General features: G+C 43.9%; 1 protein-coding gene across 1 annotated transcript; it reads right to left on the bottom strand.

Moving 5' to 3' along the window:
* Nucleotides 1-3,534: 3,534 nt before the first annotated feature.
* LOC310784843 (uncharacterized protein) lies at nt 3,535-17,001 on the bottom strand (the record flags this gene model as incomplete). The annotated part of the gene is made up of 5 exons (XM_083645881.1): nt 3,535-3,744; nt 3,893-4,072; nt 8,924-9,174; nt 10,023-10,812; nt 16,288-17,001. The coding sequence occupies 5 exons, from the start codon at nt 16,999-17,001 to the stop codon at nt 3,535-3,537; spliced, it is 2,145 nt and encodes a 714-aa protein (XP_083502007.1).
* Nucleotides 17,002-18,468: the final 1,467 nt, after the last annotated feature.

Here is an 18,468-nt window from a genome sequence, read left to right as displayed (position 1 = left end):
ATGATGCCTTCGGGAACAAAACTCTGCAGAATAAACATTTAAGTTCAGCGTTTTTGAGAAGTGAATCATTTCATCACCAGCAGGAGACACAGATGATGGGTTTCTGCTCGGCAGCCTGTCATGCACCTGGCTTAGGACCAAGAAACACATTTATTTTGCTAGGATGGGAATTTTCTTCATCACATACAGTACACACAAGTCTTTTGATTTGTAAAAGAAAAAGAGAAAGAATACAGAAAAGAAAGAGGGAAGAGAAAGCGAGAAAGAAAAGACAGAAAGAAAGAAAGAAAGAAAGAAAGAACGAACAAACCTCTCTCATGTAATATTGCTTAAATAAAATGTCATGTGTTGCAGTTTAAAACTACTATTGATAATGATAATACTCTGTCAAGACATTCCAGCCATGCTGATAAATGTAATAGTTATATTAGTTGCACAACCAGGAAACTATATTGTTGATGTTTCTTGCTGTTTTGTATGTATTTATCCAGAATAAAACATGTTTTGTATGTATTTCTCCAGAATAAAACATGTATGTTACTTTGAAAAGGACAATTCAGTCAGTTGGTAACCATTGAGGAAGAGCGTTTATACACACAGTATGCACTTGAGTGATGCTGACCCACAGTAAAGAGCGCCCTCTAGAGTATCACTGTATTACAATTACATCAAGCCATTCATCACCCAATACTGTGTGCTGCTGTTACATCATACAGTGTGCAAAGAGTGAGTATGGAGTCCAGTTTGAAGTAATAAAATATGCAATACTTTTATTGAAAATCTTGACTTATTTACACGTAACAGTACAGCTCAGTAGAGCATTCTTCCTCTTTCAAGTTTTACCATTGAGTCGATAGATTTGGCTTACACACAGGGGAGGGACTTTTGACCAAACACACTGTAACACACACATAACTTACATATTTCAGCCCGGTCTCGCTCTGACGGCGGCCTATATCGCCGCTCTGTCACGCACCTTGTGCGCCGGATGTTAACAAGCATGGTACCATTGTGCGCAAATAAGTACGGCCATGGGTCCAATGTTAAACAGGAGTAAGACCTAACCCCAACCAACCCTAATGCCTAAACCCAGCCTGTGTTGCCCCGCGGTGTAACTTGACCTTTGCCTGACCTCAACAGGTGCACAGTGCCTGTTTAACGGTCCGCCCGTGGGTGTACATTAAGGTACCGTGCTCGTTAACATCCCACACACAAGGTGTGTGACAGAGTTAGGGTTAGGGTTAACCCTAACCCTAACCCTAGTGAGAATGTGTTGATTTACAGCCCAAGACACAAGAATAAAAAAACAAAAAAACAAAGAAAATGACCTATTGAACTTCTGTAAAGTTTCAAATCTGCACCAAAGGCGAGAATAAGTCCTTTATGTTAATAATGTATGTTGTGAAGTTGTGTTTATGATTTTTACATGTCTTACGTATTTGCCACCAATTTGCTAATGTTCAGCTTACATATTCAGTGCCATAGAGCTCAACAGTGACGTGACATTTTTTTTTGCCCCGGATGTGAGTTTCCCATTCATTTTCTCCAGACATTTCGAAAAATCCGTATATAACGAGTTTTAAGGCTGGAACCAAGCCAACCCGTGACCTACTGAATCGGGAGTGACTATAAAACATTTGGTTTGGCGCAAAAACAAAAACGGAGTTAAAAATAATAATAATAATAATAATACTTTTTTTCCCGCTTGTTATTTTTTGTTTTTATATAAACCTATATTACAACAAGAAACACATATTACAACAATTTACTCCCGGTGCTTTACAAACAAACAAGGGGTAAAGAGTGGGAGGAGGAAGAACTCTGTATTCTGTATTTTCAACTCGTTAATTATTTACAATACAAAACGTACTTTAATATACCTGTGCCTTTCCATTAAAATTAGGTTATCTGATATAGTCATAATTTCACGTACAAAAAGAAATTGAAACTCTTTTGTTATAAAAGCTTACAAACTTTACAAAGCTACAGTTAGCATGACATCAACAAAGACCACCGGTTACACTTTTCACCTCCTTATCTCCAAGGAGGTGCGGATACGTGTGTGTGTGTGTGTGTGTGTGTGTGTGTGTGTGTGTGTGTGTGCGCGCGTGGGTGTGTGTGTGTCACTGCCATTTGGTGTAGCCGGTCGGCACAGAATAGGCAGGATGGGATCAGACCTCGACAGGTAAATCTCGCTGTAAGCCACCGGTTGCCGAGGAGACATCAGCATTACCGTGGCAACACGTTGAGGTTAATACAGGTTAACCTGCAATTGACCTGTATTTTCGCGGTCAGCTGGCTTGTGGTCGTGACATTGTGATGTCTGACAGTGTGTTGATCTTACGTAATGTCTGTTTGCATTTTGAAAGGAGAAAGCAGATTGACAAACAGATTGAAAGACAAAATTAAATCAATCTTGCATAATGAGTATGGCTATGACAAAATGCATGTATTTTGTTATGAAAGTAAAGTTTCTCAACAACACAAGCAAACTCTTCTTTTGCTTCCTAGAAAATGCGCCTGGTGTAGAATCTGTTGGTATACAAAACAGACTTCTGAAATCTCAATGTGCAAGGTATATTTGAAAAGGTACAGACTGACTGTGCCAAAGCCTACAAGCCTTGTGAAAAAGTCCTTCAATATACCCAGTCATCACCATCATCTTCAGACGTCTTATGATGTCTTAGTTGCCAAAAACATAAAGTCTTGAGACATTCTGTATGGTCAAGATGTCTCAAGACATCTCAAGACTTAAACTGAAGACAAGCCGTCTTGTCTTAAGACATGAAAGTGCACGTCTTGAGACATAAGAGCCAGATTGTCTGTCTTGAAGACGTTGAACATCTTAACACACATTTCCTGTCTCTGTGTTGAACAACAATCTTCAACCTCCATGCACAAATAAGGAGACATTTAAATGTCCATCAAACAATGTGCTTGAACTCTTGCCATTCACGTCTCGGGTGAGTTTTGCTAGTCCACACACTAGTCCACTAGTCCATAACGACTTGGTTTGCATCAGGCAGGCTACCTTGTGCCTTTTACTGTAACCACTCCCATAACGTTTGTGTTGCTCAAATACCAAACGGAACAAGCTAGTAGCGCCTCGCTAAAGCCAGAGATCACCCGTTGGGCCCATTTTGAGGGAACTGAATCCTATTATGTGTGTTTGATCCCTCAGAGCAGTGGAGGTCACATGACCACAGCCGGCAAATCCAAAGCTCTCTTAAGAGCCCTCCAAGGTAGAGCGAGGAAGTGAGGGAGGAGAAGGTAGACAGAACAGGAAGGAAGTGGGGGGAAATGTTGAAATGTGCTTCCTGTCTGTTGTCGCTTGCCGAGCGTGCACCTTCTTGCTGAGCTGCGTCTCTCAAAACCATAAACAATGACAAACAACCAGCACTATAGGGATGAAATAAAGGAGCCTACAGTATCCCCCCATCACTTCATGCTTTCCAGCCATTTGTGACCAATAGAGAGGAAAACACTACTGAACGCTCGACCATATAGTAGCGTTGGGGTCCGGTTGCACCTCCCTTAGTGGCAGGGGTCGAAGGGGTACTTGGTGAGCCCGCCGTGGAGCTCCACCGTGTCCTCCGACCAGGACATGATGTCTCCGGTGAGGTGGCCACTGCAGCTCGTCTGGCTGTAGATCTCGTTGGGCGTCAGCACTCTGGACCAGAACTGGAAATCCGCCATCTCCCCCATGAAGGACTGAGTGGCATCGAAACGGCCTCCCAGCGTGTCCTGAGGAGTGGGCGAGGGGTGGAGGGGGTTAGGGTCAACATTTAAATTGTAATATGGATCAACTCTAAAAGTTGGACAGGCTGTAAATTGTATGTTTGTTTAATCTTCATAGGATAATTATGTACGGGAGAAAAAACAAAGCTCCTACCTGCTCCTGCCCCATGATGAAGACACCGCCTGGCTTGATGGGGTGCCAGGCAGACAGGTTTTGTCCGGAGCCCTTCTTCACGCCGTCCTGGTAGGCCTCCCAGAGGCCGTCGCGCGTCACCCATGTCACACAGACATGGTGCCACTTCCCATCTGTCAGGGTCATGGGCAACGTCACCGCCTAGACACACAGATAGAGGGACCGATAGAGGGACAGGCAGGTAGACGGGAGACAGATAGAGGGACAGGCAGGTAGACAGAGACAGACAGGTAGACACAGACAGATAGAGGGACAGACAGGTATACAGAGACAGACAGGTAGACACAGACAGATAGAGGGACAGACAGGTAGACAGAGACAGACAGGTAGACACAGACAGATAGAGGGACAGACAGGTAGACAGAGACAGACAGGTAGACACAGACAGATAGAGGGACAGACAGGTAGACAGAGACATATAGAGGGACAGACAGGTAGAGATAGAGGGACAGACAGGTAGACAGAGACATATAGAGGGACAGACAGGTAGACAGAGACAGACAGGTAGACACAGACAGATAGAGGGACAGACAGGTAAACAGAGACAGACAGGTAGACAGAGACAGATAGAGGGACAGACAGGTAGACAGAGACAGATAGAGGGACAGACAGGTAGACAGAGACAGGCAGGTAGACAGAGACAGACACACATGAAGGATTAGCACAAATAAATCAGTTTGAGCAAATGAAGCGATTGGTTCATCTATATATCTAGCTGAACCTAAATGAAACAAAGTGAAAACGTTAAAAACAGCTGATGTTAACATCAGAAACCCAGCTACAGAGGGCTTCCCAGTGATACAGCCAGGGGCATAGTGAAGGATAAATGCAAGTAAACACATTTACCCACCTTTTTGAAATGAGGCTGATAGTGTCTCACCTATTTTCAGATCCACTCTATCTATCAATGAGGGAGAAACAAGGTGGGTAAACTAACTCACCTTGGATAGTTTATGCACCATTGTATTTATGCAACCCTAAGGTGGCCATATAGGAGCCCCCCTGCTCTTGGTCACCAATGGCTGTGAACAGTAACTGTTTCTAAATATCCGACTTGACCATATCAACAGTCACACTTTTACTGAAAACATTACTGAGTAGATTCACACCTTCACCACAATATGTTTTAAAGCGGGGTCTCACTTTAACGCCGTTATCCATGCACAGCTAATTCTCCACTCAACCTCCATGATATCCTAGGGCATGATATCCTCAGGCAGGCATGATATCCTCAGGCATGATATCCTCAGGCATGATATCCTCAGGCAGGCATGATATCCTCAGGCATGATATCCTCAGGCAGGCATGATATCCTCAGGCATGATATCCTCAGGCAGGCATGATATCCTCAGGCATGATATCCTCAGGCATGATATCCTCACGCATGATATCCTCAGGCAGGCATGTTATCCTCAGGCATGATATCCTCAGGCATGATATCCTCAGGCATGATATCCTCAGGCATGGTATCATCAGGCATGGTATCATCAGGCATGGTATCATCAGGCATGGTATCCTCAGGCATGATATCCTCAGGCATGATATCCTCAGGCATGGTATCATCAGGCATGATATCCTCAGGCAGACATGATATCCTCAGGCATGATATCCTCAGGCATGATATCCTCAGGCATGATATCCTCAGGCATGATATCCTCAGGCATGGTATCATCAGGCATGGTATCATCAGGCATGGTATCATCAAGCATGATATCCTCAGGCATGATATCCTCAGGCATGATATCCTCAGGCATGATATCCTCAGGCATGGTATCATCAGGCATGATATCCTCAGGCATGATATCCTCAGGCATGATATCCTCAGGTATGATATCCTCAGGCATGGTATCCTCAGGCATGGTTGCTAGAATTTTGTGTGACACTAGTGTGAGAGCAAATGTCTAGGATGATGCTTTAACAAAACAATTAAAAGTATCTCCAACAGTAACAACAACAGCAAAAATACAAATAGCCTAATATTAAAATAATATTATTATTATTAGTTGTCTTTTGTTAGAGTTGGTGCCACTGTGTTCAAATAGTAAATATCTCACTTTGGAATGATTGGTGTTGAGATTACTACCAGGCTAACACTATGCTAACAGGCTAACGCTAAGAGTTAAGAGAATGAGCCTGTGATTGAATAATGGGATAGTTGAGGCCTGGCCTGCAGTTGACGTCACCAGGTTGGAGGAGTGACAACAGAAGTAAAAGGTTATAAACTCTTCCTTCCTGATCCTTTTACAATAGAGAGCCAAAGTGAATGTCACTTCCTGCTTCAGCATGGTACCAGAGATTTGCATCCGCCATGTATTTTCCAATAGACATTTCATAAAATGGTTATAAAAATAGTTTTACTTGTTCAAACCAAACGGTTCAGATATATTTAGAAACAGGAGAGACCACGGAACATTTCACTCAGACCAAAACGTTTAAAATAATTGCGGATTTAAAGAAAATATGTTTTCAATGTTTTTTTTACGTTTTGGTCTGAGTGAAATGTTCTGTGTTCTCTGCTGTTTCTATATATCGCTGAACCGTTTGGTTTGAACAAGTACAACTATTTTTATAACCATTTTACGAAATGTCTATGGGAAAATAAATGGTGGAGGAGAATCTCTGGTACCATGCTGAAGCAGGAAGTGACGTTCACTTTGCCTCTCTATAGGCCTAGGCCGATAGGAACAGCTACCAACACACAGAAATGGGTCAGATTTTTTTCGTGACAAGTCTCTATTGGATGATAGCTTTAAACAGCTTTGCTTGCTGCTGCAGGGAAAGTAGATTAGTACAAAACAAAACGATCTCTAGTACTTTCTTCTTCACCATGAGCACCAAGACATATCCAGCCCTAAAGTTATGAAGATTGTTTCAAGTTCAAGTTCAAGTAGTTTATTAATGTCCCAAAGGGCAAATTGGATTACAGCAGGCATAGAGGCTTGTAACATAAAAACATAGAAGTGCAATACCATACGTACAATGACATAAATAAACAGGATATAACATTTAGACCGGGGGTCTCAAACTCACGGCCCGCGGGCCGTATGCGGCCCGCCGGCGCCCCCTGTGTGGCCTGCGATGGAATTGCAAATATATATATATATATATATATATATATATATATATATATTTTACAATGCACCTGAACGCAACATGCAAGATACCCGCTGAATAAGTTTCCAAATGTTCATGTCATTCTGGCCAATACTCCACTTCTGTTATGTTATATCGTCTGTCCAGAAAATAAAGTCACTTAAGCAACATCAGCCTTTCAGCCAACAGTGGCAGAGCGGATTACTGAGCTGTCAAGTGACATTTATGATCAGTTCTAATTCTAGCTGGAGTTCCAAGGGACAGTTGAAAATTAACACTGCCTAATTTAGTAATGTGCATTGTCCCTAAAAAAATAAAACAAAGTCCCTCAAAAAAACACATATAATGTAAAAAATAGAGTGTTCCTCAAATAAATGAATAAATTGTTAATGTTGAGAATTCGAACGGTTGCATTTTTCTCTTTCAAATACATGAAGTGGCCCCCTTGTGACAAGACTGGACACTCAGCGGCCCCCAGGTAATTTGAGTTTGAGACCGCTGATTTAGACATAAGATGAGCCAATATAAAAGAGCATACGTCTCGTGCGGCCGATAAAATAAAATAAAACGACACTAATAACTTAAGATCGGGATGAGCCAGCGGCTGATACGGCCGATAAAACAGTATAAAAACAAATTAAAAAACATAAGAAGAGCTAAGAACATACAAGAGCCGACTGCTGGTACAGCAGATTGATGGAATGTTAATTCCTCAGTCATTTTTTCCTTCCAAGGAAGGAAAAAAGGGGACAGCTCACCCTAAAATCCAAAATACATATTTTCCCTCTCACCTGTAGTGCTATTTCTCAAGCTATATTGTAGTTGCCTGAGTTTTGGATATATCGGCTGTAGAAATGGGTGCCTTTCTCTCCAATACAATGGAACTGGATGGCACTCGGCTTGTAGTGCTCGAAGCATCAAAAAAATACATTTGAAAAACTCAACAGCATTGTCTCTTTCCAGGAATCATGACCCCGTTACTCAAGATAATGCACATACTTTGTTACGAGTAGTTTCATGTAGGAACTATTTTCTTTTGCAGTCTCATGTAGGAACTAGCTAGCAGCTAGCGGGTGTAGTTTCTGTCAAAAGAAAATAGTTTGGCGGGTAATAACTCCCACATCTTTCACACCACATAGACATGACAGACCTCAAAATGAGCGGCTCATTGAGGACATGTATGCTATGACTTTGCTAAGGGTTTCATCAAGCGGTTTGGGCGCGATTAAGCGTGAATTTTTTCTCCATTTACTTGAAAGGGGTTTGAAAAATCTGGCATTAAATTAGCTGTATCTCAGAAACCATATGCCCGAAAACTACCAAGTAGTACCTGTAGCTCACAAACCATAAGAGCGACTGTTTCCAAATGTGGTCCATATCATAGAGTCTTCTACTCTGGCCTAAAAAGTTACACTGATTGACCTGACGGTGGCGCTATAAAAGCCCTCTTTACGTTTTGGTCCATAACTTTTGAACTGTAGCGTCTACAATCGAAAATTCTTTCGCCCCTGGATTCCTTGGCTCCTCCCACTTCTACTCACATAGGCCCGCCCATAACTACTTAGTCCCCCTCGCTGCATGGGCAGGGACCCTGCAAGGCCGGCGGTGCATGGCGAGGACAGCAAGCACAATTACATTTTCGCTAGGAAATGTAGGTCTTCTAGTTGTCATTGTAACCCAACAGGCGGTGTCACCTAGCACCAGCCAATCAGATCGCCAGTTCAGTAGCCATACCTTTCTCCATTAGGTGTCACACCTCACCAGGGATTTGTGTTTGGGGGTTTGGGGGTCATAGTTCATCTTTAATCAGCTGGCATAGCCAGTTCTATATTTTTCTGTGGGAGTTTTCTAGTCGCTAATCTCCAATCTCCGTACATTATTACACTTGATTGTTTTTACCTTGTCGTTGATCAGTAGCTCCATGGGGTTGTTGCCCCATTCGATGAGCACCAGTTCGTTGGCCTGTCCTGGGACAGAGTAGGAGAAGGGGGTGCCGAGGCCGGGACCCGAACCTCCCTTCAGCCACAGGCAGATGGTCAGGGCAAAGACCTCGTTCACGACCGGCTGCTTCATCTTGGCGTACATGTAGTTGGTCCTCATGGGGAAGTCGATCTGGAAAGCTTCGGGACTCTTTAGCTTCTTGTTGTTTCCTGCTGAGATATGAGTTTATTCATTTAAAAACAATGATGGACAGATTACAGTAAAAGACTAATCACAGTTTTCCTGTGTGTGTGTCTGTGCGCGCGCGCGTGTGTGTGTTAAATTTAAGTTACATTTAAATTAAATTTAAATGCAATTTAAATGTAAATGTACACTCACTGAGCAACTTAGGAACATCATACTAATACTGGGTAGGTATCAGATTGTAGCTCAACTCAATCGGCTACCAAAGTGACATCTGCCTCCAGGTTGGACGGGTTGCATTCTGAGATGCTTTTCTGCTCTCCACATCTGTAACGACGTTATGAGTTACTGTCACTTTCCTGTCAGCTCCAACCAGTCTGCTCATTCTCCTCTGACCTCTGAACTCTGACCTCTCTCATCAAGGCATTTCCATCCGCAGAGCCACCGCTCACTGGATGTTCGGATCACTGGATGTTTTTTTTTTCTGCTTCTCACCATTCTGTGTGACATCTAGACTGGAGACTGTTGTGCATGATCTTATTTACTGTATTGCAATGCTGCCACAGGATTGGTTGACTGGATAATTGCATGTATAAGCAGGTGTGCATAATAAAGTGCTCGCTGAGTTTAAATTTAACCAGCAACACATATCATTGATTTCTAAATTCTGTATTCCAAAGTCAGATAACTACTTTCTCAACAAATGCTGGCTAGTCTATCTCCAGCCACTTCTCTATCAATGATGCTTTTGTTGGGAAAGGAGATGAACTGTGTGTGTGTGTGTGTGTGTGTGTGTGTGTGTGTGTGTGTGTGTGTGTGTGTGTGTGTGTGTGCGTGCGTGAGTGCGTGCGTGCGTGTGTGCGTGTGTGTGTACCGGGGTCAGTGTTCCTGTGGTGCAGGTGTGTGAGCACTGTGTCCAGCTTGCTATGGCCGGAGCCGCGCACAGTTGTCTGTTTGCTGCTGAAAGGTGCGCGCGGCGGGTGATGATCGTTGCTGTGGTGATCGTCATGGTGATCATCATGGTGGTCATCGGGGTGATCGTTGTGGTGATCGTTGCGGTGATCGTAGTGACGGTTGCTGTGATGGTTGTCATAGTGACCGTACCTCCGGCCGTGACGCCTGTTGTAGTGGGGTTCATAGTGATGGTCGTAATAGTGGTTATTGTGACTTCTGCGATGGTTGTATCGGCTGTTATAGTGGTTATTGTGAGTGCTGTCGTGGTGGTCGTCATGGTGGTCATCATGGTGACCAGTACCATGGCGGTCATCATGGTGGTCCTCATGGTGACCAGTACCATGGCGGTCGTCATGGTGATCGTCATGGTGGTCCTCATGGTGACCAGGACCATGGCGGTCGTCATGGTGATCGTCATGGTGGTCATCATGGTGACTAGTATCATAGCGGTCGTCATGGTGATCGTCATGGTGGTCATCATGGTGACCAGTACTATGGCGGTCGTCGTGATCGTCATCATGGGGGCCGTTGCTACGATGGTCGTCATGGTGATCGTTGTGGTGATCGTCGTGGTCATCGTTGTGGTCATCATGGTGACCATAGTCATCGTGACCTTGGCGGTAGTTATGCAGCTGCTCCTCCAGAGCATTGATCTTCCTCTGGAGGAGATCCCTCAGGGAGCTGGAGTAGGAGCTGGAGGAGTTCCTGGCCTGGACACACACACACACACACACACACACACACACACACACACACACACATTACACACATATTGTTTTGTCATTTGTAATCTATTGTCTTATCATTTGTATCATGTGTTATTTGATACAATTTAGAAATATGCTACTAAACAGTGAAACACAGTTTGCTATAGGTTTATTATTACCCGTTCTCACTCTGGATTCGTCTCAGAGCCTTGCTTTGGCGACCTCCATAACACCCCGCGGAGCCTAGAGCATTTTGTGTAATGCAGCATGGGCCGTTAAAAAGCACTCCACAGCTGTGGGGTCAGGAAAAGGTCAAGCACGCCCTCGGGTTCATTGTCCAGGACGAGTTGGGAAATACGGTAGGGTTGGGTTAGGGGCTTGGGGCCTGAAGAAGGGTATTGAAGACCCTGGTCTCTCCTGGAGACCCTAACCTAACCCTAACCACACCCACCCAATGCCTAAACCTAAAGACCGTCTACCCCCCCCCCCCCCTACTACTGTATTTCCCGACTCAAGCCCTTGACCTTTCCCTGAACCCACAGGTGCAGATAAAATGCTGTAGGTTCCGCGAAGCGTTACAGAGGGCACCAAAGGCGCTTGACAAAGCAGTTCTGTGAGACGAGTTCAAAGGTGTTTTATTTATACCATAATCATACTGTTTATTCAAAATTCAGTGAAATGAAGTGAATGAAAGGAGGAATAAATGTAGGCGGAGCTCAGTTATTATGGCTGCAGTGCAGACACATTATGCCATGTTAGAGTGAGTTGCAGTAGTTTAGGACGGGCCGCCCCCTTCCTCTCCTTTCTTCACCCTCCTCCTCCTCACGGCCAATCCAGCTTTGTCCCCTGCCAGCGCACGGCAGGATTCATGGCCTCCTCAGGGAGGATGAAGCTAATTGGAGGTGAAGGTGGCCCGTGCCCTGCGGCGTGCAGCCGGGGGCGTGGCCTAGACTTCCTGCTAGAGGAGTGACAGAGGTCAATCCAGAGGTCAATCCAGAGGTCAATCCCTGCGATCAAAGGGGAATTTTGGCACACTTTCCCTGAGCGAAGCCTGAGGAACCACCTGCACTTAAACTGATGCTTTCACAGGCCACTGACTTAAACTGAGGCTTTCACAGGCCACTGACTTAAACTGAGGCTTTCACAGGCCACAGACTTAAACTGAGGCTTTCACAGGCCACAGACTTAAACTGAGGCTTTCACATGCTACTGACTTAAACTGAGGCTTTCACAGGTCACTGACTTAAACTGAGGCTTTCACAGGCTACTGACTTAAACTGAGGCTTTCACAGGCTACTGACTTAAACTGAGGCTTTCACAGGCTACTGACTTAAACTGAGCCTTTCACAGGCCACTGACTTAAACTGAGGCTTTCACAGGCTACTGACTTAAACTGAGGCTTTCACAGGCCACTGACTTAAACTGAAGCTTTCACAGGCCACTGGATGGAGAAATGACATCATGGTACATTTGTTTCTGTCTTGACCCAATTGAGTATCGCTCATTTTAGGTTCTAACCCATAGTTTAGTAAATGCACATTTAAAACATTTAAAACATACCATCTTCTTATAATCTTATAATAAGAATAAGAGTCTGTGAGCAGAATTGTGTTGTCACAGCTATGCCATTTCACGCGCAATTGGACTGAATCTTTCAAGAAATGTAAAGAGCACCCCTCACTGGAGGCTGATTTTTTAATTGGGTAATTAGGGCCAATTAGTGCCATTGACGTCTAAAGACGTCAATTGCGTTTTTTGACGGTGGGACGTGGATTAAAGCCTGATGCATCTCCTGTAAAAATATGGGGGATGTTGAAGGTGTATAAGCTATTTTACGGACCCATTAGGTGGCGACAGTGCTCTCCAGATTAGAGAAAGGTGAGGAACAAACAGAGAAGAAGCCGTGGGGAAACGGAAACCGATGCATACTGTAACGTTAGCTGTGCCTGTGAACAGCAGCCAATATGCTCCCACAATTGAGCCTTTCTGTCTGTTGCGATAGTTTCTCCATATGATTAGTTGCCAGAAAAGGAGCACCCGACACCAGCGTCTTTCTGAAAAGTTAAATTATTCTCAGCTGGAAGCGCTGGGAGCCGACGCACAAAAACGGCGGAGCGCTGAGAAAATATACGCTGGGCAGGCACGTGCACACATAGACATGAAAGGGGGCTTGAGCCCCTGCCTTTTTTTCAGTCTGTAAAAAGTGCCTTTTTTTTTTTTTTTTTTTTTTTTTTTTTTTTATTATAATACATTTTTCATTTTCATTCCAACAACACATGAACAAAACAAACAGCTCAGACACATGAAAAAAAAAAAAAAAAGTGCCCTTTCCTGACCATGAATGCATTTCTAATGATGCTTTGTATGGAAATTGCCCTTTCCATGAAGGCAGCATTCAAAGAGAAATGCCTTTTCCGAGCTCTCTTGGCCTTGAATGCACCATTTGTAATAGGCGCATGGAGCAGTGTTTTTCTAAACCGCCCCTGAAGGCACCAACCCAAAAACGCACGTGCGCACTCCACTCAGCCAGAGCAACCATGCAGACGGACAGCAGCAGCACAGGCGCACACAGTCTGACAGATATATCAGTCAGTCAACGTGAATCAGGTATGTATGTTTGTCAAAGTCTCATCCTAAAATGAGATATTCCTCTAAATCTGGTTAAAATCGGAATATTTAAAATGAGTTATACCCCTAAATTGGCCTTCAAATTGCCTCAAATTTCCCTGTAGTGCCCTTTTATGAATTTGAGCCCCTGCCCCTCTAATGTTCTCTGCACGTCCCTGACGCTGGGTGCAGCGCACTTTGAAACGTGCAGCGGAAAGTTCAGAGCAGAGAGCCACCAGAGACACTCCCATGGAGGAGGAGTTTGCAGTTGAGGGGGGTGGGGCACGCAGGGCACCATACAACACCGACCCAGACAGCAGGCTCGATGGACAGATTGGCAAACACAAGCTAGAATACCTGATGCCCACCAGCAGTAAATCAAGACCAGCAAGAAGGTGTAGGGTCTGCGCACGCAGGGGCCAGCGCTGCTGGTTGCAGCTAAAAAATATTATTTTGCCATCAAAATTCCTTTGTTTTCGCTGTTTTATTGAAGGAAATAATTTTTGAGGTGTCACTACATCAAAAAATATTAGCTTCAGAGTCAGTGATGTGCTTGAAATGCTTCATTTCACAAAAGGCTCATAATCTCAGGTTCTAGTTTGAAACATCTGTTTTTGGTGAAACCAACCTATCTTCTAGGCTACTGCTGATAACTAAAGAACGGAAAATGATATAAATAACCTTTTTTTTGCTGATGATACAAGAGAGTCTCATCGTTCTTTGGGCGTGTTCGGTGTTTACATAGTAATATCACACAATATTCTGTGGGTCTTGAGAAATCACTGAAAACGCTCTGAAAGGGCTGGCACTGGGAGCGTCCGTTTTCCAGAAATGGCTGGCAGCCAATGAGTTAATTGCCGAATGCGCAACCCACAATTGCTCAACTGTGCATGCTCACAACCAGTACTATCACTTGAGCATCTGTGATGTCATTATTAATAGTACACAATTTTAATTGTTTAAAATTGCCTAGGTGGGCGGGAGGTGTCAGTTGCGATTTGCGGACGGTGTCTGTTAGTCGCTATTTTGATCGCAAATCATGATATCATCAATGGCATCATCAGTGATGTCCTAAATCCCACAACATGTTGCGCCCATGGCGCAGAGTCTCCACTGCCAATTGTGTTCATAGGAAGGTCTGACCAAGCCGGGGTAGCTACCTACCGCTGCTGGGAATTGAACTCGGGTCTCTATAGACGCCCCCAGATTGCCACTGTAAATAAAGACAAAGTTCCTTCATTTTTAATACAACAATGTATCATTCTTTCATTATTACTCTGTGTTCTATATTTTTTGATACAACAATGTATCATTCTTTCATTATTACTCTGTGTTCTATATTTTTTAATACAACAATGTATCATTCTTTCATTATTATTCTGTGTGAATGTGCTGCTGCTGTCTTGGCCTGGTTTCTCTTGGGGAAAGAGATCCTTGATCTCCACAGGATTAATCAGGTCAAATGGACGTTAAATCCATAAATAACACTCTGATCCCCTCATCAAATGTTCCACGACGCAGCTCTGACAGCTTGGGCTTCCCCCCTCCTCCTCCATGCTATCATCTCCCTCCATGTGATGGCTGGATACAGGGGTCGTTTGGGGTCAGGGGTCAGGGCTAATCATCTTACAGCAGCTTCCTGTTCAGGCTTGGGGTTTGGCCTCTGAGACCCCCCCCCCCCCCTCTCTCTCTCTCTCTCTCTCTCTCTCTCTCTCTCTCTCTCTCTATTTGCATTCATTCATTCTTCATCTATTTTATGCTAATACAGGATTAAAAACATAACAATGGTCTGTATTATTGCAATGCAATCAACAAAGTATACAGTATGCTATGGGTAGCATGCCAACACTTCTTTGAACTTTTACCCTGTGTGTGTGTGTGTGTGTGTGTGTGTGTGTGTGTGTGTGTGTGTGTGTGTGTGTGTGTGTGTGTGTGTGCGTGCGTGTGTGTGTGTGCGTGCGTGCGTGTGTGTGTGGTGTGCTCAGTTTAGCTCGCGCGCAACTGAGCTTATGATCCTGAATGACGAAACGACCCCATTTAAGTCAAACCTCTGATAGGCTTCAACCTCCATTTAGTCTGGCCTTGATGCATGACTAAGCATTTTAAAATGAAAAGTTTACCTGGTGGAGAAAACAACACGTCCTCCTGCAGATGTTCTTACAAAATGTTGAGCCTTTTTCACCTGAAACATCGGGCTTTAATTATAACCACACGCATGTTTTTAATGACAGAGCGTTGTATAGTTTGCTCCACCATGTTTAAATAACAACTTTTTCAAAAGCTTTTGCCACCGATAAGGTGCCAACATCATCGTGCATCCGCAGAAGATACTGATGTTGAGCTTGTTTGTTTGTTCGTTGGATTACAGTATGTACGTTTAATGTCTGGTTTTTTTTCTTTTTTCTTTTACAGTGTTGTCTTGTTTTGTTGTCAAGATTGTAGATTTTTGTAGTTGTAGTTTGTTATTGTGGGAATATGTTGTATGTAGGGAAATTTAAATCAAATCGTATAAAGTTCAGATTTAATTCACACCCGGAGGAAACATGACCGGTTTTGACTGCTAAACATAAGGACGGGCAGAAACATTACCTGAAACTCTATACTGTCAGAATAAAAACTATAATTTTGCACATTTTCAGTGGTACAATGCACCTGCAATAAGGCAAGTGTATTTTGTTGAATGATTACAGGGGCAATTATTAATTGAATGATTATTGAATACGTTCCCATAGTAGCACAAAAAGCACCCTATTCTCCCCTACCATCTGTGTCAGTGTGTACAGGAAGTTATTATTTTTCTCCTTCAGCGTGACCTGCACCAATGGTACCAGAAAACTAGGACAAATGCATAGGTATTTCTTTCTAACTCACCTGCAGGTTCTCCAGCCTCTCCTTCAGCGTCTGCAGGGTTTTGCCGGTCTGCTCTGGGGAGAAGGAGCTGTGCTTGCTGTAGGACATGCCACTCCTCTGGTGTGGGTCTGGCCTGTGGCCGTTGTGCGAGTAATGGCGATCGCTGTCGTGGTATGATGGCCCGTGGTGCGTCGACGACGGCGGGTGGTGGTTGTCGCGGTGGTCGTCGTGGTGACCGACGCTGTGGTGACCGCCGAAACCCTCGCACAAGGTGAGCTTGGCGGTCAGCTCCCGGATCGTCTCCCTCTGGTCCAGGATGGTCTCCTTCTGCCTCACAAGGCTCTCGCGCAGGTGCAATATGGTGCTTTTGGCTTCGTCGGACATCATGCCTCGCCGGCTGCTGCCGTTATGGCCGTTACTGTGGCCGTTACTGCTGGGTCCGTTATGTCCGTTACTGCTGGGTCCGTTATGTCCGTTACTGCTGGGTCCGTGGGGCACACTGGGTGGGGAGTAGCAGCTGGGGTCTGCCTCCGGTGGAATTAGGGTGCAAACGAACTTGGGGCTGATGCCATAGTCTATGCTGGGCAGATTACTGGCTGCTGATGTGTAGCATATGAAGGAGTAGAAGAGGAGGGAACACAGGGGGAAGGAAGGCAAGACCAAACCCATCAGGGCCCCGCCCCCTCGCTGCTGCCCGGCAGACAGGACCCTCAGAGGACCGGCCTCTCTGGCCATACTTGCTTGCAGTCCAGTCTATGCCTGGTCAAGCGACGGTCCTCCCGGCCTCTAGTGTTGCTGTGACGCACACCATGAGCGGAGGTCATTTGCGGTGGACTGGAAGCTGTCGGTTTGAAGCATGTCAACAATACGATCCCCAATGAGATGTCCTCTCAGATGCACTAAACTCCTGTTAGAGGGCAATTAGCTCAGACTCCAAGGCGGCGTATTCCAAAAACACGCAAAAACGTTGCTGCCAAACCCGTTAGCTGCTCATCTTCAAGCCGACTCTGTGGTGTCACACAAGGGTTTTTGGCTCCATGTTAGGCTGGCGAGCCGTGAGAGGTTGACTCCAAGCCAGGTGATCCTTTTTGGCTGCAAGGATCGTCCTGTGTCTGAGAGCCAAGCTAATCCATTTAACTTGGCCTTCTAACACCCATTAAATCCCTGGGTGCTCCTGCCTGGAGGAAGAACAGAAGAAAACACGTTATACGTTGCTGAAGATGATGGTGACGATATGGAAGAAAGATGATTTGTGCTGCTTTAAGACTGCATCAATTACACTGACAGACATGTTGTAGTCATAATGTGATTTCCTCAAGCCTGAATTAATCTAACTTTACAACAAGTCACAATGACAAATACACAGCAGTAATAACAACAATAACAACAAATACACAACAATAATAACAACTAATACACAACAATAATAACAGCAACAATAACAACAAATACACAACAATAATAACAACAATAACAAAAACAACTAATACACAACAATAATAACAGCAACAATAACAACAAATACACAACAATAATAACAACAATAACAAAAACAACTAATACACAACAATAATAACAGCAACAATAACAACAAATACACAACAATAATAACAACAATAACAAAAACAACTAATACACAACAATAATAACAGCAACAATAACAACAAATACACAACAATAATAACAACAACAATAACAACAACAAACACACAACAATAATAACAACAACAAAAACAACTAATACACAACAATAATAACAGCAACAATAACAACAAATACACAACAATAATAACAACAATAACAACAACAAATACACAACAACAATAATAACAACAACAAAAACAACTAATACACAACAATAATAATAGCAACAATAACAACAACAAATACACAACAACAATATTAACAACAACAAAAACAACTAATACACAACAATAATAACAGCAACAATAACAACTAATACACAACCATAATAACAACAACAATAACAACAGGTCAGGCTGAGCAAATTGCTGTCAGGCAGTGGCTGTAAAGACCTTCCTCCTTCCTTTGCCCGAAACGTCACACACACTGAGGTGATACCAATAAATGGTGGGAGCAGCATAGATAGATAGATAGATAGATAGATGAGAGAGTATGCAGGGGAGAGGTGATCTGTGTCTGTGTGTGTGTGTGTGTGTGTGTGTGTGTGTGTGAGTGAGT

The sequence above is a fragment of the Poromitra crassiceps genome (genome assembly GCF_964638095.1).
Source record: "Poromitra crassiceps genome assembly, chromosome: 11".
NCBI lineage: Eukaryota > Metazoa > Chordata > Actinopteri > Beryciformes > Melamphaidae > Poromitra > Poromitra crassiceps.
This window is presented reverse-complemented; position numbering and strand designations above follow the sequence as displayed.